General features: G+C 35.3%; 1 protein-coding gene across 3 annotated transcripts in view; it reads right to left on the reverse strand.

Moving 5' to 3' along the window:
- The window catches only part of Snx27 (sorting nexin 27), a 279,474-nt gene that overhangs the window by 51,725 nt on the left and 205,821 nt on the right, over positions 1-21,928 (reverse strand). For all 3 annotated transcript variants that reach the window (XR_016549182.1, XR_016549181.1, XM_090402014.1), the window contains exons 11-12: positions 21,588-21,716; positions 19,780-19,837 (exon numbers count right to left, since the gene is read on the reverse strand). Coding sequence is in view for 1 of the 3 variants with exons in the window: in XM_090402014.1 (XP_090258140.1) it covers positions 19,780-19,837; positions 21,588-21,716 (187 nt within the window). In the remaining 2 variants the exon portion in view is untranslated. The remainder of the gene's footprint in view (positions 1-19,779; positions 19,838-21,587; positions 21,717-21,928) is intronic.

Here is a 21,928-nt window from a genome sequence, read left to right on the forward strand (position 1 = left end):
TCTCTCTCTCTATGCCCCTATTCAGCCTATAAGGCAATAAATCCAAATCAGACTTTAAAAGGATCAAGTGCAGAAACTTTCCCTCATTCAGCAACCATCTGGTCCCTTGCCAAGCCCAATGAGGCACTGTTTCAGGATGTGAGAGGGTGGGGAAAAAATGCCCCCCCCTCTCTTTCATCTGGATAATACTACCATAACATGGCCAAAAGACAGGGCTGACCTCACCTCTGGAGGAGGATTTGGACACTTAACCAAGAAGTGCACATTGCATGCCTCTCTAGTCTTCCATTAGAAAGACATTAAAAGAATTCTGAACAGCTTCAATATCAATGTGTTCTGGTCATGATGATACTCCCTCCTCCTAAAAAAAAAAAAAATGTACTCCACAACTAACACACATCTTTTATCTTCTTTACCATCTTTCATACTCTTTTGTCATCTACTCCTGTCGTCAACTAACCAAACCCAAAGAAAGGAGATAAAGGCCAGCCATCAAACTATCATCCCATTCACCTCAGTTCTATCAAAAATAATGGCCACAAACCATCAATATGGATTCTGCCACTCAATTCACAATGAATCACCTTGCCAACATCACCCATTTACTGACAAGCCATGGAAAGATTTGGTACAACTAATTTAGTCATTCTAAGTTTTCAAGGCGATTAGGTCTGGCAAAAAGATGTACCAAATTAACATCACATTCTATTTACTCTGTAACTAGACTGTCAGTTTCTTCTCAGGTTATTCCTTACATGTTATGGTGAGTGGCTTCAGATTTCCTCAGCAATATTCTATACCTTCTTCCATATTCTCTTATATCCATAAATGACCTATTACTAAACTCAAATCCTATCCATTTCAGTGATGATAGTACTCTTTCTAACAAATCTTGCAGTAATCCAATGTTGCTAACTACCCTATGCAATCTCTGCAATGTACTTTTAACTTTCAAATATCTCAATAATGCAAGAGAAGGAAGCATCTATCTCTGCTGCTATTCAGCATGCATCTATATGGATCATGTTATAAATGAGTGTGGCAACAATCAATGCTTTAAACAGTGATTCAGTTGGGTGAGAATAACCTTGTCAACTAAAGCTACCAAAACAATCTTTCATGCAAGAAATGGTATACTTTGTTTCCCCTCATCTTTGATAGTATCCAGATCCCCACATAAGATTGGATATCTTTTTTTGGACTGAGTTACATCTTTAACCTCTCCTGGTATAAGCACATCACATTAATAACCCTCCAAAAAAAAAAAAAAATCACATTACTAAGAAAGTGATATGATAATTGATATTCTTTACTCTATGCAGATGCTAGCATGTTGCAACAAATACTACATGAAAATCTACAATAAAAAGACACATAGCAAAAATCACAAAACAACTGCATTTTCAGTAATGAACCTATAAGCAAGTTGCACATTTTAGCAATTTAGGTATACAATTAAAACAGAAATGGACAAGATATGTTGCATGGTAAAAATGATCCCCTCATGGGAAGGAAGAAGAGTGCTTGGAAGACCAGGTATTCTCTTCTTCCTTCTATTGGAGAGAGAACAATGGCATTAGGTCTTTAAATAGAGAAAAATATGGAGGCTTATATCCAAAAATTATCATTAAATGAGAGGTAAAACTAGTCAAGTTGGAGAAAAGAGTATGGAAACAGATAATAGGCAAATATGGCATCGTGAGAAGCCAGATGTATAATTTATAGAGAATTAGAGAGAAATTATTAAAAATACAATGCCATGTTGAAACCAATTTTTTACATAAACATCTGAGATGTTGGATAAGAAATAATGCGCTTCATCAAGGAATGCAGTCTACAAACCTTCAAGTTATGAGGAAAATTAGGCAACTGAATTGATGGCATTTTATGATAAAGGTATCATAAAACAAACTCGACATATATTTATATTTTGGGATGCAGCTAATTTAAGATGGTATAATCACACAGAACAGGAAATGAAAGATTACAAAGCAAGTGTTTGAAGTAAAAATGCAAAAAAAGCCAGAGAAAGACTAAGATATAGGTGTATTGATATGCCTATATCTTGCTTCATAAGACTGACCATAAGAGTTACTTAAAAAAAAATCAGGAAACTGACAAATAATAAACCAATTTGGAAAAAAAAAAAAAATACATATAAACTCTATAAATGAAGGGTCAAAAAACCTATAGCACATTGGTACCATGTATAGGCATGAAGGTAAGGAAGGAAATGCAAGATCTGATGATTTATTGAACAGATAGAGACTGCTGTCTTTGTGGACAACTTTCATGCTATTAGGAAAGCTATTTCGTAGAATAGAAGTGGGTGGAATGAAAGAATAAGGACAGAATTTGGTTTGATAGGACTGAAGCAAATTTTATTGCTGACCTACCTACCTGTGTTGTTAGAGATTAAGATGTAAGTGGTGAAATGATTGTGGCCAGTTCAGCAGAAGAGGTATAACAAGCAAAAGAAAGTTTTTGAGAAGGTGATTAGAGTGAATCTGTAAAAGATAGGGAAGGGATTACTAATCAGTTGGACTGCTCTCTTCTGGCCAGTATCAAGCATTTTTAGGGAGATTTTGATACACCACCCCAAATGCATGGAACTATTCCAAGGTTAGGCAGATCTGTGATTTATATAGTGTTGCAAGCTGTTGCAGAAAGGACTCCAATTTTTTGGAAAATGAAGAACCTATGGATGTAATGCCAGGAGAGAGTAGAGATGTCAGTCAAAAAAAGAGAAATACAATCTTCTTTGGAGAACTGGATGTTATCAAAGTTAAGGGGAAAAGAGAAATTAGACTTTTCTTGAGAAAAATAAGGAAGGACTATTCTTTCTTTTAAGGTCACACAGTGATCAGCATTCGTATTTCTGAATTTAGGGACACAAAACACATGTTGAAAAGATTATTTTACTGATTAATAATAAAATAATAACTTCACATTTCGACCCCTGTATTGAGGTCATCTTTAGATGGATACATGTGTATAAGAGCCAAGCTACATGCTGTTGCACTCTATACAGGTAAATTACATCTACGTTGTTAACTAATCTTTTTTCTACGCCTGCCCTTTAGTGATAAAAAAAAAAAAAAAAACTACAATAAACTCTGCTAAAGTCCTCACGTGCTAGGATTCTTCTGGAATCATACAGTTTATATTGTTATATTACGATTATCTTCTGGATTTGTACAGTACAGGTTGCTATTGAATGTTCAGGAAAAAAAAAAAAACACTTCACCAAGTCTTCTTGTATTGAGATTTTTCTTCGTGGTTGCTATGAAGGTTGTAGATGGGTCCTCCACATTCTTGGAATGATTAGACCATCATTTTTATTCATTCGGATCATGTTTGAGCATTTCACATGCTTCCTTGAATTTTCGCTCGAACCAGGTTTTGGTGCAGTGTAGGGACTTGGTACCTTTCCAATCAATTCTGTGGTATGTTTGGAGTGCGTGGTCAGAAAGGCCGGTTTTTCCAAAATGGAGGTATTTTATGTGATGTTTGTGTTCATCCTTTCTGATTGGGATGGACAGAATTTGGTTTGATGATTTTATATTGAAGGGGAAAGGGTAGATTATAGAAGAAATATAGTAAGGTTTATAGAGAGGACGTTGTTGTAAGGCCAGAAATGAAAAGACCCCATGGCCCTCGAGTACTCTAATAGCACAAGGGTCATAAAGTAAGAAGAGTTGGTTGATAAGGCCTTATAGGAAAGATTAAAGTAAGTGGGTCTTCCTCAAAGTAGAAGAAGGAGAGGATAGATCCAGCTAGGGGTCCATGGGAGTGCCACTTCCCTTATCTTGCTGGTCAGAAAGATGTGCAATCTATTTTATAAACCCCTGGGTGGGCTAGGTGTGGTAGGGGATCCTTGGAAGAACTGAGTAGGTGTCTTAATTTTATCGGGCGTTTAAAGGTGGTTTTGATGTCGTATTTGTGTAGTGTTCTGTCTATTTTTTCTGAAATGTCTCTAACATATGGTATAACAATAGCATTCTTGAAATCTTTTTTGTTATTAGTGGTATCTTTGTGGAGGATCTTGTGAATGGTTTTTATAATGTATCCATTTTTTATAAAGGTATGTTTGATGGTCTCATATTCATGGTTAAGAGCTTGTTCATTTGAACAAATGGTTTGAGCTCTGTGTTTAAAGGTGCTTACGACCCCTAGTTTTTGTGTTGGGTGGTGATAAGTTTTGTGTATGTACTGGCCTGTGTGTGTAGGTTTGCGGTAAACTGAGAAGGAGAGACAGCCTGAAGGAAGACGTGTGACAAGTGTGTGTCAAGGAATGGAAGAGAGTTGTTTTTTTCTATTTCAATGGTGAATTAGATGCGTTTGTGTTGTTTGTTCAAGTGGCTAAGGAATGTATCTAGTGCTTGGCGGCCATGGGGCCAAATGGTGAAAATATCGTCGACATATCTGAGCCAAATTTTGGGCTTTAGCCATGCCGATTCTAGAGCTCGTTGCTCAAAGTCTTACATATAAAAGTTTGCTATTGGGGGGGAGAGTGGTGAGCCCATGGCTATACCCTCAGTTCGAAGGTAAAAATTGTTTTGCCACAGGAAATATCCCACACGTAACATACCATACATTAGGGGCGAACCATCCCAATCAGAAAGGATGAACACAAACGTCACATAAAATACCTCCATTTTGGAAAAACCAGCCTTTCTGACCACGCACTCCAAACATACCACAGAATTGATTGGAAAAGTACCAAGTCCCTACACCGCACCAAAACCTGGTTCGAGCGGAAATTCAAGGAAGCATGTGAAATGCTCAAACATGATCCGAATCTGAATAAAAATGATGGTCTAACCATTCCAAGAATGTGGAGGACCCATCTACAACCTTCATAGCAACCACAAAGAAAAATCTCAATATAAGAAGACTTGGTGAAGTGTTTTTTTTTTTCCCCTGAACATTCAATAGCAACCTGTACTGTACAAATCCAGAAGATAATCGTAATATAACAATATAAACTGTATAATTCCAGAAGAATCCTAGCACGTGAGAATTTTAGCAGAGTCTATTGTAGTTTTTATTTTATTTTACTTTTTTTTTATCACTAGAGGGCAGGCTAAGAAAAAAGATTACTTAACAACTTAGATGTAATTTACCTGTATAGAGTGCAACAGCATGTAGCTTGGTTCTTTTACACATGTATCCTTCTGAAGATGACCTCAATACAGGGGTCAAAACGTAAAGTTATTATTAATCAGTAAAATAATCTTTTCAACATGTGTGTTTTGTGTCCCTAAATTCATAAATATGAAGGAAGGACTATGTTTTGGTATGATTTATGTTACTAAAACATAGTCCTTCATTAGGATGTGTTAATTCTGGAAAAAAAACTTTTTATTATAAGTGAAAGGATACCACCAGGACCCAACTTGTTGGCGATGCACGAAAGGTATTAGTGTCCAAGAAATCCAGGATCTTCCGATTACTTTCCAAAAATTGCCAGTCATATATACATGAGTTGGAAGAGAAAAAATGATACCAATTCAGCTTTACATTTAGATGATGTTATGATGATATCTCAATGTAGGAAAATAGAAGAGCAGAAGTTGTACTTAATAGGGTGGGAAAGAGACCAGAAGGTTTTACTGTCATTTTTATTTTAATTAGGTGGCTAGTTCACTGCATTTGATCCTTTAAAAATCTGATCCTCTAAAAATCAAATTTCATTATTATTATTTTTCCATTGGGAAGGGGGGGGAGGAGGTTTTACTTAAACCACAGTGCATTTCAGTGCCCACAAATTAAAAAAAAAAATGCTTGTGAGATGAATTTTCTTCTTGGACTGCCTTGGCCACCTTAGGAGAAACAAAGTTTGGATGGATATTGGAAAATTTACAAGGAATAGAGTTGAAAGCTTTTGCTCTGGTTAAAATTATTTCTATAACAGTCAGAGCAAGTATTTGGAATGAGAGAACTGAACCATTAATTAGACCATGGGAAGGAAAAGTAGGAATCGTGGAGGTTATCCTATTTTGCACTATTACAATGCCAAAGAATATGAGAGAGACTGGCTGGTGGCCAGATTCTGTAGGAATTGGATGTGTGTGTGTGTGTCTGATTATTAAAATGGTCCAACTACTATACATAGAAGCATTATTCTGCCTACATAAGCAACAGGCTTACTTACATGCTAACTATACTCTAGAGGGATCAAACAAGAATGCCCTCTCTCTCTCTCTCTGGACAACTGTATATACTAGCCATTGAACCTTTGAGAAAAATAAACACCATGGTCTCCATATGAATCCATATATAAAAACTGAATATGGAGATCAGCATATGCTGATGTCACAATTGTCACGTGCAATGAGGAAGAAATGAAAGCAATCCACATGGCTCACAGATTATAAGCACAAGCTTCTAGGGAAAAGTCAAACTCTGAAAAGGCTGTTAGATTGTGGGCAGACAAATGAGAAAACTAGAACAGACTCTTCAATCAAATGCAACTGGTCAAGTGAAGGACAAACATATTTCAGTATTTATCTTGGCAATAATACCCAAGCCTAAAATTCATTCAACTGGGCACAGATACAGAGGTGCTAGATAAATAGAACAACATATGAGCAATTTCTCCATTCAGAGAAAGAATATATATATATATATGACTGCTAGTGTGCTATGGCACACTTTCAAAGAATTCATGCTGCCCAAAGACTTCCTCCATTAGATTCAAAAGTCAATAATGCAAATACTCTGAAATAAAACCAACTGGAAAACCTACTCGACAATCTAACCCACTTAACAAGAGAGGCCAGGGTATAGTTCCCTTACAAACAAAATCACTTCCTTCAGGATCATCTTTCTTTTTAAGAAATGATGCTGCAGTGCTTAAAGAGCCTCTCTTCTCAAATAGTAACATTAAGAGTCCCATAATTAGGATCACCTTTTTCTCTTCACTATATGGAGCTCGGCAGGAATAAGGACTATAGAAACCTTTTATCCCAAAACTAACAAAGCAAAACAGCAATATCAACAGGTTAAAAAACAGTCATTATGAAAACCTTTCCAGGAATCTGAAATCTCTCAAGAACTTGCTTTTTAAATCTGCCTTTTGAAACCACTTTAACCTATTAATTTCAAGAAAATATAGCACCATCTCACTCCAGCACATCCTGACTTACCCTTTGTACTTGTGTCAACATCTTAATCCTCATCTACATGCTTGTAGACACCATTCAGCTTTTGGTGGGATCTCCCCTACAGAACAAAGTGTACCAGGCCAGATGCAGGTATACAGTAGATTGAGTAAAATGCACAACATCTTACTCACTCCAACTAAATGCCACAAATTTCAAGTTAAAACATTGGATCTGTCTGTTCTGTAGCATCTAAGGTACCCTGTAGGACACCTTCCTAACCTGTCCTATCAATAAAGGGATCAAATATGCATGGCCATTTCCTCTAGCACCTGTAACTACATATATGAAGACTACTATATCTACTACATACTGAGCAAACAATACACAGAATATGTAACATTATTTACATTCCCACCAAAGCTATCATTTATAGTTTTTACCTAAAGAATACGAGAAAACCAGCATCTCTCAGCCAAAGAATCCAAGTAACATCTCATCCACAGCCAGTGTAAGACTGACCATCTGACTGCTACTCAAATATCACAAATATCACCACCACCTAGAACAAGGAATTCTAAATCAATTCCGTGCAGACTGGAACTCAACGATAGTGCCCTTCAGTTGATTGGAGAAGATAATGTGACTTTCCTTATGTAGCTGGAAACTAAGATCAACCTAAAAATCAGTGTATATGAACAATAAACAACCATAGTGCTCCATTATTAAAACTACTATTTTTTTCCATCATGACATGAAAAGGAATTATCCTTTCCTTTCTTTGCTCTTTTCTTATGTGTTCATGTGTAATATGCATTTAATATGTATTTAAAATGTAAATAGTTTGTTGTTTTGAGCTAATCAAATGTATATTTAGTCTTAGTGGCTATATATATATATATAGCCACTTTGGCTATATAAGGGAGCGTTTCAGTTAAAGACCTAACTATTCTGTCTCCAGTTGGTGACAGTGATCATGCAGTACTCACTTGGGAAGTGACTAAGTTTATGAATGTTCCATTCAGAAAAGGTTACATGCTGAACTACAAAGGAGAAAATCATGACCAACTGAGGAGTATACTGAGTTCAGTGGAATGGGATAGGTTGCTGGATGGAAAGAATATCGACAGTGCATGGGAAAGCATTTAAACAATACTTAAATGATGCAATATCAGAATGTGTTCCGAGAGTTCGAAGAATAAATAGAGTAGGAGTCAAATGGATGTGTAATCTTATTAAGCAAGAGATTCGTAAGAAAAGGACAATTCAAAAGGAATACCGTTTGCATAAGGATGACATCTGTTATGAATGTTATAAGCAGCAGGCTAGAATAGTCACAATTGTTGTACGGAAAGCAAAGTATGATTATGAAAAGAAATTGGCTCTGCGTGCTAAAGACAACCCACAAGAATTCTATCAATATGACAGAATTCTTGTGGGTTGAAAATGAAAGAATAACTGTTCTAAATTCAGATGGTGTGAGGGTTACAGATGCAGAAGAGGTTGTTCAGTTAATGAGTGCCCATTTCGTTAAAAGCTACCAACCCGGTGAACGCAACATTGAGCTCACTGTTACCTCTTCACTAGATGAAGAAATGCAGGTGTGTGAGGCCGAGGTATTAGAGCTGTTGCACAAACTGAATAAGAATTGGTCAATAGGGACTGATGGAATATCAGCACGTGTGCTAACAGAGTATTCAATTGAACTGGCTATTCCTTTGACCAGGATGTTTAATATGAGTCTCAGAACAGGGAAGCTTTTGCAGGAATGGAAGGAATGTATGGTAATTCCATTGCACAAGGGTGGTGCAAAGACTGATGCATCCAACTATCGACTAATTAGTATCTCAGGAGTGGTGGTGAAGATTTTGGAAAAAATTGGTTAGGGCCTGCATTCAGAAATGGGTTGACAGTGAATATCTACTTTGCAATGAACAACATGGGTTTATTAAGGGAAGGTCATGTTTTAGCAACTTGCTCACATTCTATAACAATGTTACCATTGAACTAGACAAGGGGAATGGATACACCATGATACTTTTGGATTTTGCTAAGGCTTTTGACAGAATACAGCATGGCAGACTGCTACATAAATTAGAGAAATTGGGTTTCGGTTATACAATATTAGCATAAATAAGAGGATGGCTGACAGATAGTTATCAAAAAGTGGTATATAGGGGATCTGAGTCCGCAAGGTTTAAGGTAACAAGTGGTGTACCACAAGGATCAGTGCTTGGTCCACTGTTATTCAATCTGTACATTAATGATATTGGGAAGGATTTGACAAGCAACATACAGCTATTTGCTGATGATGCAAAGATAGGTAGGGTAATCAGGAATGCTGCTGATATGCAGTCTTTGCAGAATGATTTGAATAGGCTGGAATTGTGGGCATGGGAAAATGGGTGTCAGTTCAATGTCAGTAAATGTAAAGTCATTCACTTCGGCATGATTAGATATCCAATGTCGTATTATATTGGTGGGATTAGGCTAGAAGAAACTGATGAAGCTAGGGATTTTGGAGTGTTAGTAGATAGGAAGTTGAAGTTTGGGTGCCATGTGGCAAAGATTGCAAATACAACTCAAAAGATCATTGCAGTGCTGAAACAAACATTCGCATGTAAAGATAAGGATGTTATTTTGCCTCTTTAGAAGGCCTTGATAACACCTCACTTGGACTATTGTGCGCGTCTGGTCTCCTGGTTTCCGTTATAATTCTGATATATTGGAGAGAGTGCAAAGGAAAGTTAAAAATGATATCAGGATTGTGGAATACTGATTATGAAGACAGATTGAGAATTTGTAGACTGCAGACACTAGTAAACAGGAGAAAAAGGGGTGATATGATTGAGACTTACAAACTTCTGAAAGGGTTATACAGGATTTCAATTGATGGAATTTTTCAATTTATGGAGGGTGGGGAGACGATGAAAGGGCATCCTTGGAAGCTGAGAATGAAGGCTGCCAAGAAGGATGTGAGGGCTAGATTTTTCTCTCGGAGGGTGGTGCACGATTGGAATGGATTGTCATTGGATGTTTTGAGTGCAAGCAGTGTGAATGAATTCAAGAATAAGTATGATAGCTAGTGTGTGTGTAGTATGTGGCCTCCCTCGATGAGTCTCTGACCCCCTGGAGGTCTCTCTTAATAATTATAATAATATAAAAATATAGCCACTTTGAAACTGCAGGCAACCTCCTCCTACTTTTTCAATATTTGACTGTGTTTTTATATAATTTCCTGATATGTACCTTCAAGAGGTCTAGAAGATACAATGACAATGCCACATAATTATACTTGACAAGAAATTATATTCCTGTTTAATCCTTTAACCAAGCATAAGCAAAAAGTGTATGTGAAGTATCTTCACAACTTCAATTTCTTCTAAATTAATCTGCTATATTAAGGACTAATATTGTCAGATCTTATATTTTGGTTGTCTAAAGCACTTCAAAATGCATAAATCCACACCTAGATTTTGGTCTTCCTCTGGATTTTTTTCCTTGACATTCACGCATCAATGAATGTCAAGTGAGGTCTAGGATATCAATGAACTAAGACTTTCAAGTGAGAGATTACAGCAGACCAGTGTTGCCACTCATGAACCTAAATCCTAACAGGTATATATTATGTCTGAAATAGTGCAACTTCTAGAATTTACTTATTTTTTTAAGCTATGGGATTAATGAATCTTATGAATGAATATAAACTGCAAATCTTACTTGTCTGTGTCCAAGATCAACCAACTTGGGAAATGGCTCAAGAAATACTTAAAGTTTCTCTAGTTGGAGACTAGAATCAAACCTATAATAGTCTTTCTTTGGACAGCCTAGTGCTATGAAGGCAATGATAAAAAGTTCTTTTATATAATATCTTCGCTTTTGATATAGTTCTGCTAATGTTAACCATCAATTCACTTCCATAATTTTCCTTGGAAGTCATATCTGTAATCTCTAATCTTCAATAAACATTTATCATTTTCATTGAAATCATTAAGCTAAAATCAGTTTAGCTGTTTTGTATAGTAATCTCATTAATTTCTCTCTTATTCCCTTATTTCATATAATAAACTTATTCAACTGGTTCACAGCTTCGCTTATATTATCTATATTTACTTCACCATCTTCACTAAAAATTATGTGTCACTAACTGAAGTTTTTTTTTTTTTTTTTTTTTTTTTTTTTTTTTTACACATATACATTAATCCATTAAGAATACTATTGATGTTTTACATGTTCCTGCTCGATGATTTTTACTACAAATTTGTTACTGCAGCTATTCAATTTTCTTCAAGAGTTATAAAAAACATACTATTTTTATCAAGTCGAATTACACAACTGCATAAAGTAAAGTGTTGAGTTTAATAATTCCAATTTTTAAATGAGGTTTAGTGTCCCTTTGATCTTAATGCCATCTAAAAGTTGAGATAGTGTGTACCCTTATTTTTCATGATTTTACATCAAACTTTCTTCCTATATATCCTTCAGACCTAACTGCTGACTTACAACTTCAGCATGGGCTATATATTGCTTAGTATAATGTCTCACCACTGTTTAAAAATGTGATGTGTTACACACACGGCGTGGTCATAATTAAAGTCGAGGTGTCCAGAACCCTGTAATGAAAAATGCATTAGACAAAATTCAACCAAACTTACACCAAGTTTGGTTGAATTTAAGTACACTCTGGAACATGGGGTTTTGGGATTTACAGGAAAAAAAAAAAAGTACAAAATTCTGCAACCAGGGGACAATTGGTACTAGAATCACATGATATTTGCATAATCACACTGTTTCTACTGACAGACTGGTGGATAAGGAAGACTGAAATGGATCTGTGTCATTCTGATAAGACTCAAGTGCTATGGATCTCACCTCACCAGAATGTGTGTTGCTAGTCAAGCTTTATTATCAACAACACGGTAACACTTATGTCGCACTTTGAGAATTCCAGCATTTGAAGGATAGGAGAAAAGTTCTGATGACAATAACAAATCTTAGAAAAATGATTTTATGATTTGAAAATAGCAGATTTTTTTGCAATGAGGCCAGGACAAGAGCACAAACAGATTATTCCTCAACAAGCTGATGAAGTTGCAACTGCTGTCATGGAACAGGGAATGAACAACACACAAGGCTCCAGCAATGCTCTGGCAACATCAAGGCAACTGGACATGCCACAGTCAACTGTGTGGAAAATCCTGTGTCAAATGCTGAAGTTTTTCCCCTACAAGATCCCCCATACTCAAGCTTTGCTTCATGGTGATGTGGAAACTCTACTGCAGTTTGTCCTGACATTCTTAGCTTGAATGGAGGTGGATGATGTATGGCGGTGGAAGATCTTGTAGGGTGATGTGACAATTTTTATCTGAATGATAGCGTTAACTCACACAATTGCCGCATTTGAGCTGCAAATAACCATATGTTCCATCAGATCTCTTTGCACTCACCGAAAATCACAGTGTGGTGTTTTCAGTGTATCGTTCATTATTGCTCTGTACTTTTTTGAAGAACTTTGCCCGACAAGATCAGTGACTTGTACCATTTCTGCTGTATCGAGAGATGCTGCACAACTTTGTTGTTCCGCAACTGCAGTAGCAAAGATGCCTTGACTCTGCCATATTCATACAGGATGGATCACCACCTCACATCGGATTGCTGGTACAGTGCATGTTACGAAAACTCTTCACGGACTAGACAGTGATTAGTCATGCATTTCTCACAGCACAGCCACCTTATTTGCCTGATCTCAACCCCTGTGACATTTGGTTGTGAGGCCATCTGAAAAGAGTGGCGTATGAAGGATATGTTCCCGATTTAGCAACCTTGAAAGACAGAATAATGTAGCATGTGAGGCAAATCAATACAGATCTGCTGTATAAAATGTTAATCACAGAATGTAGTTCTTAAAACATCCGAAAGGAGGATATATTGAACCATATCTGTAAGTTATACGAACATGAAAACTGATTTGTCTCTTCTAGCCATTACTGTTTAATTAATCCCAACCATGCACTTATAATGCTAAATCTCCCCTGGTAGCAGAATTTTGTGTCATTCTGATATTACTTTATTATTTTTTTTCTGTAAATCAAAACCCCATGTTCCAGAGTGTATTTACACTAAGTTTGGTTGAATTTCATCTAAAACATTTTTTTTTTTTTTTTTTTTTTTTGCTACAGAACTCTGAGTACCTCCTCTTTAATTATGGCCATCCTATGTGTTTGCATTTCCTGCACCTAAGAAAACATAGGTTAGGTTCATACCACAAGTATTTCTGGTTTCTTTCCAATATATTCATCTGTTCTAAAAATGCAATTATAGTTTTTCCCAAATTATTGAAATCTCATATTGCATTTACTTAGTCTTATGACGAAGACAAGAGAGATTTAATACAAAATAAACATTGTTTAATTAAAATAAATATACAAATATAACTATGTACATAAAATTCATTAAAAAGAATTTCATAAGATACACTTTCTTACTCATGCTCACACATTAAATTTTTTTTGGGGGGGGGGGCAGAATTAACAACTCTGGCTTTCCAATACAATCAATTCATTCAATTTCTAAATGAGAGCTGTATCACTAATTCAAAGTCAACATTCTTTCCAAATAAAGAACCTTGTCCTAACTCAGAACATCGGTGTAAATAATACTGGAATAATTACCTTACTTCACAAACTTATCCATGAAGAGAAAATACTTAGAGTAACTGTTGGCTTTGTAGTTCTCTAAATAATCCTTCATTATGAATTCAATTCCTATCATTGTATGAATAATAGTTTTCTTCATGAATTCAATATTCTGTAATACACACAGACTATCATGAACACTATTTAGAAGAGAAATGCAACTTTCTGCTTCAACAAAAATGTTCCATCTTTAGTTTCACCTGTTGACAGGAACAAATGCAGGATTACATAAACACTGGACTTGTTCTTTCCAAACTTAAGCTACTTTTATTCCTTTAAAAGAATAAAATTAGAGGCCTTCTTCTAGATTTTTATTTTCTGGAGGTTGTACATCATTTGAGAGAAATAAAAAATACTTTCAAATAAACCTATAGGTCTCTGGGAATACATTCCTAAAATTATTTCTCCTTTCTAAATGAAATTCATATTCTCATTCCAATGAGAATATGAATTTCAACAACAACCATAAATAACAGCTGTTATTTGGCTGCATTGGTACTTCAATATGTTTGCATTTGCACACACCAGCTTCAAACTGCTAGTATCACTCAATGATGCACTCCTTGAATGGTAGGACAAAACAACATGCAAAATAAACTTTCAGAGAAGAAAGAGTGTTATTATAGTTTCACTTTATTAAAGTAAAATAATGATAGTTTGTTGATATCTGTTGGCCGAAATTTAACGCAGTTCTCAAATCTTGAAAAACTCAATTTTGTACATTGTCTCCATCACTATTATGAAACATTGCACAAGTTTAACGATATTTTATAACAAAAAACTCAAGTTATAAAACTGCTTTAATAACAAACATTTCACAAAATGAATTATATAATTTTTAAATTTGTTGTAGAAACAAACAAGTGAATTTAATTTCAATGCTAAATTAAATTTCACCGCAGAGTATTAAAAGAAACTATTATGTTACTGTAAACAGAGGGAGAAGGTTCATTTAATTATACCAATTTCTTTCCAATTTTTTCTTATATAAGATTGCATAATACATGTTGCCTAATTTAAAAAAAATAAAATGCAGTATCTAAATGAAAGTCATCAGATACTCCACAATACAATATAAGTGAAGTGTTCTGAAATTCTCTTGGCACCTCATCACATGCCTTTTCCATATCTACAAAAGTTAAATGCATTTTTTTTTTTTTTGTTATATTTCCATGATTTCTCAGCTGTCTTAAAGTAAAAACCTGGTCTTGACAATCCCTAAGCATAGTTTGGTCTAAGCGCAGTTTGTTCTTCATTAAGTGTTTCTTCCATGATTTTTCTTAGTATTTCTGAAATCTGTTAGGATAAACCTTACTTGAAGCACTCAATAGGGAAATTCCTTTTTAGTAAATAGGTACTATTGAAAGCTCTATAAGGCCTTTTGAATTATGCAGCATAATAATGATGTTAAACTTTTATTATTGAGCATTTCTGGTTGAATATCGAGTCTGGCTGACTTTCCACATCTGATATTTTGACAGCCTTTTTTTAACCTCCAACATTGAAATATACCTCGTGACTAAATTCCTCCTGAAAAAGTTCTACCACTAATTTGCAACTGTTATTTTGTTTAATCAATTTTTGAATTAACTCCAGATCCAAATATCCTTATTTGTTGAATGTCACCTTTATCATTTCTAATTCCTTTTACAATATTCTTTCTTCCATTTTATTATTTCTGATTCCTTATCTTCTTCAGCTTCATTCCCACTCAAGTAGGGTCGCTGCAGTGCAACTTCTTCTACTCAGTTCTATCCAGCCATCATTGTTTAGGTCACCCCTTACTTCTTTTGCCTGGTGACTTCATCTCCAGCACTCTCCTTCCCACACAGCTTTTGTTTTTCTGCATAGCATGACTAACCACCTCAGCCTTGATTCCCTAATCTTTCTAGATATTTGGGTTACCTTCATTGTTTCCCCTGAGCAATGAGTTTTTGATCTTGACCAATCTTGTTGTGCCACTTACAAGTCTCAGCATTCTCATTTCAGCTACATCCATTCACTTCTTCCATTGGTCATCTGCTAGGTCTCACTGCTATACATCAGTACAGGTCTTACTACAATTTTGTAGATCTTTCCTTTTAACTTCTAGACACTTTCATATCACACTAGAGATACCTGAAACTTTTCTCCAGTTTATCCACCCTTACTGGATCCTATTGAGTTCTAAGTTCAGGTATCCATCACTTTGGACACATAATCCTAAGTATACTGAACCTAGCATGCCTGTGTCCTGCAATATTACACTTCTTGCTGCTTCACTACAACACATGTACTCTGTCTTATTTCTACTGATCCTCAAAACATGGTCTTCCAAAACTTTCCTCCAGTGTCCAAGTCTTTCTTCTGCAAATCAACACATCATCATCCAGGGTGATTCAGTTCTTACTATCTCTGTCAACACATCCAAGAGCATAACAAATAAGATGGGTCTCAAAGCTGACCCTTGATGAAGCCAGACTTTTACTAGGAATGCTTCAACAGTCCACATCATCTTTGTTTTACCCATCTCACCTTTCATATTCCTTTTATAATATTCTCTACAAAACAAACATATATAGACAAAAGTTTAATAACAATTTATTAAATCTGATATTTAGATCTGAACAGATCATTGCAGTGAACAGATAATTCAACAAGGTGAACTAAGAACAATGGATTTCAAAAGATATAAGATGTGCTAGTGTAATACAATACAGTACAGTATTGTATTACACTAGCACATGTAATACAATACAGTAAAGTACATTGCAAGATGTGATACAACAAACCACTGCTTGCAATTAGTAAGGATAAAACACTTCCAAATTTTAGGTAAAAAAAGACAGTCATTACAGTTCAAGTTGGGGTGATGTAGTACTTCAGCACTCTTTGGAAAGGTGTAGTATAGGCTTAGACAAGATCCTGTTATGTTTGGTATAAGATTGGGGGTTACTATATTCTTTTTGCAACAGAAAATCCTGTCTGCCAAAAGTAAAAGAGATGGCAATCTCAAGGAACTTGGTAAACACCTGGGAGGATAGAGGAGACCATTTATCCTTGGAAGGTAACAAATAAGTTTGTTCACAGATAAAAATGTGAGCACTAAATTGTGATTGCAGTCATTTTTACTTTGAACAGAATGTTCCGTTGAGAAAAGACTACAGGAACACTGATCTCATGTCATCTATAATAAACACACATCTGATCTAGCACAGCATGGAGTTGACACTAACGACAGAATCTTCTGGTCTAAGACTACCTACTATACAGTTGTCATTTCATATTTCAGCATTTGTGCAGAGTGCTGAAGCACTACATTACTTCAAGCATAAACAACCATCTTTCTTTATCTAAAATTTGGGAGTTCTTATTAGCTGCAAGAGTTGTTTTTTTAATCACTCCCAATCTATAGTAATGCTAGTGCATGGCTCTTATCTTCTGAAATCCACTGTGTTTGGTTATGCTACCTTGTCGAACTATTAGTTCACTGGCAATGATCTGTTATTTTAACACCAGAATATTTGATTTAATAAAGTATTACTAAACTTCTCGTGTATGTATTTCCGTATTTGTTTTATTATGTCACAAGCACCAGAGATTCTCCTAATCACTTCCAATATGTTATTTCATTGTCTATTTTTCTCAAATTCTGACTTTTACTTATCTATTTCTACAAATAACATCCACCCACCCAGACATTTTTCTCTGTATAAGGACATATGCTAATTATTTGTCAATATAATTTCTTCTTTTCCACAATTCCCTTCTGCCTCTAATTTCTTGATTTCACCCATGAAACTGCATTTTCTAACCCTGCAAATAACTATTACATTCTTTTTGGCTGAATCAATGTTTTCTGTGGATTTTGTTATAAGGCTTATTGAGGAGTTTCCTGTTTTCATATTCTTTCACTATTTTCCCCTAGAAGTCTATATTTCATCAATAAAAGCTGTTCAACTCTGATTCAGTTTAAATCTTCAGTATACATATTTTTCATTTAAGAGTGATACTCATTTTGATACCGATATAAAATAATATTCTGAAACAGTGTAAAGATATCACTATGAATAATAACAATCAGTGACTTTTCTAATTTATTTTGTTTTCTCCATGTGAATTTATATACATATTTATGTTGGAACATGGTGATGATAATGATTAGTCTATGTATGAACAGAAATCCAGCAAGTACTTAGTAGTGCCCCCCCCCCAAATTTCAAACATTTCTATATATCTGAGATTCATCTCTTACTCCATTCTTCAGGTCTCTAACAAACACATTTCCTATTTATGACTGAAAACAATTCCTTTACTTCTTCCCTGCCTTCTATGCAATCACAGGAAGAAATAAATCCCATTTCCCATTTTGAAATTAGTCCATTGCTCTACTTGAAATTTGCTGCTCTTCAAGAAGTTTATAGGTGAATGCTGTAGCAGATTCTGCTGATATATGAAAATATTCAATGTTTTATGCCACAGCTGAATTAACAACTGAATAAAGTTCCAAGATGCACTAGTAAATCCAGTTTATGATGGAACAACAGTTCCATCTAATAAACTAACAACAGTACACAGTTCCCAGACACTTTACACTCCTTCCTTCCCTATGGTAATCTCTCCTTTACAATTATACAGGAAACCCACTCACATAGGCAAATACATTCATAAACTTATTCTTTCACCCCCCCCCCAACACCTCTCTCTTTCAATATGACATTATCAAAACTAACCAATAGAGCCTACAATCTTTGTTCCAGTGAAGTCTCTCTTTCAACAGAACTGAACTCATCTATATACACGACACCTTCCTATTGAAGAGCTACAGTTCCTACAGAATTAAAAAAATAATAATAATAATAATCAATCCTTTCTTCCAGTCCATGACCATATCTTCAGAAGGATTTAGGAATGCCATCACCATTCCCTATATCCAGGGTACATCTGAAAAAAAAAAAAAAAAAAAAGCCAGGTTCTTAAAGAAATACAACCTCTGCACAGCTTTTAAGCCCCACCTGAAACTAGTACCCTTATCCATTTCACTAACAATCAGCTCCCTCCTTTCTCAGTTCTTGTTGCATATAAAGCTCAATGTTCCTGCAAGTTGGCATGCTTTGGATAGACAAGATCAGTTATCATCTGCATAGATGAACACAAAAAAAATGTCTGCAATCATGACTATGGTCAAGCAAGTCTTGTGGATCATGCAATTGATGCCACAGGATCAAATGTAAAAAACCACCATGTTCCATCACAGCAAATTTAGAAAAGAAAGACTGTTTTTTAGGATCTGCAGCTGCCCTCAAAAATCAGCCCAATTTAAATAAATATTGATGCAAGAAACTTCTCAAAATATGGGAGATATTAATCCTCAGAGATCCTGATTTACAACTGAGGCCATCAGCAGATGCTCACAGAGAGTGCCCCACCTAGACAGGACCCTAATGTTCACGCACGTTTCATTTAGTATTGTGTTGCCTTTGTGTGTGTGTGTGTGTGTGTGTGCGCGCGCGCGCACGCACGCACACACTCTAAGTGTTAGTCTATACTCCCTGAAAATGTGTGACTGAGATGAACTACTGGAAGAAGTAAAATAGTTTGTAATTGTCTCCAAGTGCTGTTGATACCCCATTAAACATATAACATGATGACCTCCAAGCTTTTAGGCCTTAGCAAACAGATGTACTAGAACTTGTGGTTTCTATCTCCTGAATAAATTTATATGAAACAATTGAGAACATTAAGCTAACAATATACAAGACAGTGTTCAGACCAGTCTTAGCTTATAGATTTGAGAGTTGTGTTAGAAATAAAAGGCAATCAAAGACTAGAGCCCATAGATCGTAGAGTTCTTTACAAAATTAGTAGGATGAACAGTTGGCATCAATTACAAAATCATTAAAAATGAAGCAATCCTGTTCATCTCATTAATTTTTCTAAGCTATTAGAAAGGAACCTGATGACATCAGCATTCAAGAATATACTAAAAATGTACTTACCAACAGGCCAACTTCTTTCTTCTTGTATCCTTTCAAAGCAGTCAAACATGAATACATACTGCAATTTAAATAATATTGTAGTATTAGCAGTCCAGCTTATCCTGCTCTATAAAGCTAAGCAGTTAAATTATAAAGACAGTGATGAATATGATTTAAAGTACATAGTTAACTAAGAAATGTTGCATGTGAAATTGTGTTCTTAAAATGGTCATCCCACAAAGATACTCATCAAATTCAGCACATTTACAAATGAAATCATGAAAGAACATACAGCAAATCTCTTGTCATTAAGCAATACTAAAAAAAAATCTAAGTGTGGTTGTGCACTGAGCAGAAATATTCTCAAATTTTTGGAGCATAAAAGAAATTAGTATAAATAATTATTTTCATTACATTATACTAAGTTGATGATAGTCTAGAGCAGTGATCATCATCTAAGTTGATGATAGTCTAGAGCAGTGATCATCATCTAAGTTTCATCATCTAAGTTGATGATAGTCTAGAGCAGTGATTTTCAACTGGCATGCCATGAGAGGTCTTCAGATGTGCTGTGAGATTTATGAAAACAAATTAATTAAAAGAAATAATGTCATAATTTGCGAATTTATTTATTAGTGTCTGGTCTTCCATCTTCTTGTGTGTGTAAATCAATCAAAATTATGCCTATTTTTTGCCAGATCATCAAAAAAATTAAAAGAATATATTTTTAATGCACCGCAGAATTTTAATAATTAGTCTAGGTGTGGCGTGTTATGAAAAAGGTTGAAAATCACTGGTTTAGAGTACACGTAAACAAAAAAATATCAAACTCAGCTTCCGACAAAGAGCAGAAACACGTTATTTCCACCCTCATCAAAAGGAGTTGCAGTGGTGTTGGTAATACTTCAGTTGTTTGGAGGTGAGCTAGTCCAATGAATCAGTTCCTTTTGTATCACACAGATGATGGTACAAACTACATGAGTCAGACTCCTTCATGCATAGTATTATTACCAGTAATACCACCATCACCCAGGGCAATGGCTGATATCATTGTATTGGAGGTACTTTGTATTTTCAATGGTCAAAATTAAGATTTCCATTTCGTATTCATCAACGGATGACTTATGTGGCCTACAAACACCTTACAGCAAACCACTTACACTCTTATATGTTGTCCTCTTCCTAGCTAGTGTCTTCCAGGATAATTCACTTGTACTGGGCCCATATTGTCTGTAAAGAATTGGCTCAAGGACAACACACAGAACATCACCAATCTTGAATCACTGAAAAATTCATCAGATCTCAAACCAATCAACTGTGAGGTGACTTGTACACATTATGGTTACAAGAATTATAAATAATTTCATAATTCAAGAATAATTTCATTGAACACAAGTGGAATCAATGCCGTGGTGGTATAATTCCATTTTAGGTCAGCATAACGTCTGTCAAATTCTTGGACACCATCTCATCCTCATGACCACTCTCAATCACACATTCACACCAACCTCCAGCCACTACATTCTCTATGCTGCACTCATTAACCCCAGCTATGGAATCACTTATTTTCCACCTTCCCATAACATTTTCTGTCTTGCATCCTTTGCTCATCTGTTCTTCCCACCTCCACCATATTTCCTCATTCCTTTGCCCTTAACATCTTCTCTGGACGTCTAAATCCAAATCCAAAATAATGAAATGAAACTCATCTCGCATTCATAAATCACAGCCTTTTCTTCTCAACTAGTTATGATTAATACTTCCTAAAGACACACACACACACACACAGAGAATAATTATAAAAATCTAAAACAATCAAACATACTTACATATGGTGTATAAATTTTTACTATTCGAGGCTTTTTGTCTGGTCGAGTATATTGAAAATTAAAAGCCATGCCTTCATCATCATATTCCCATTCTTTTATAGTATCCCAACCAAATTCTATTACTTGCGACTGGAATATAAATGCATATGTATTAGCAACAAAAATTTTATTCTTGATATTGCTTATTTTCACATACTGAATAGCAATTTACAACATTATGACAATAGCCTTCAAGGCTGCTTATACTGATGTTGCTGTGTACCTGTCAGTAGATTTTAAATATTAAAGTTCTACCATGTGCAAAAGATTTTCTCTATATTAAATGTTTTAGTATATGATAA

Source organism: Typopeltis vanoorti, chromosome 12 (assembly GCF_054136105.1).
Source record: "Typopeltis vanoorti isolate ZY-2024b chromosome 12, IOZ_Tvanoo_1.0, whole genome shotgun sequence".
Taxonomy (NCBI): Eukaryota; Metazoa; Arthropoda; class Arachnida; order Uropygi; family Thelyphonidae; genus Typopeltis; species Typopeltis vanoorti.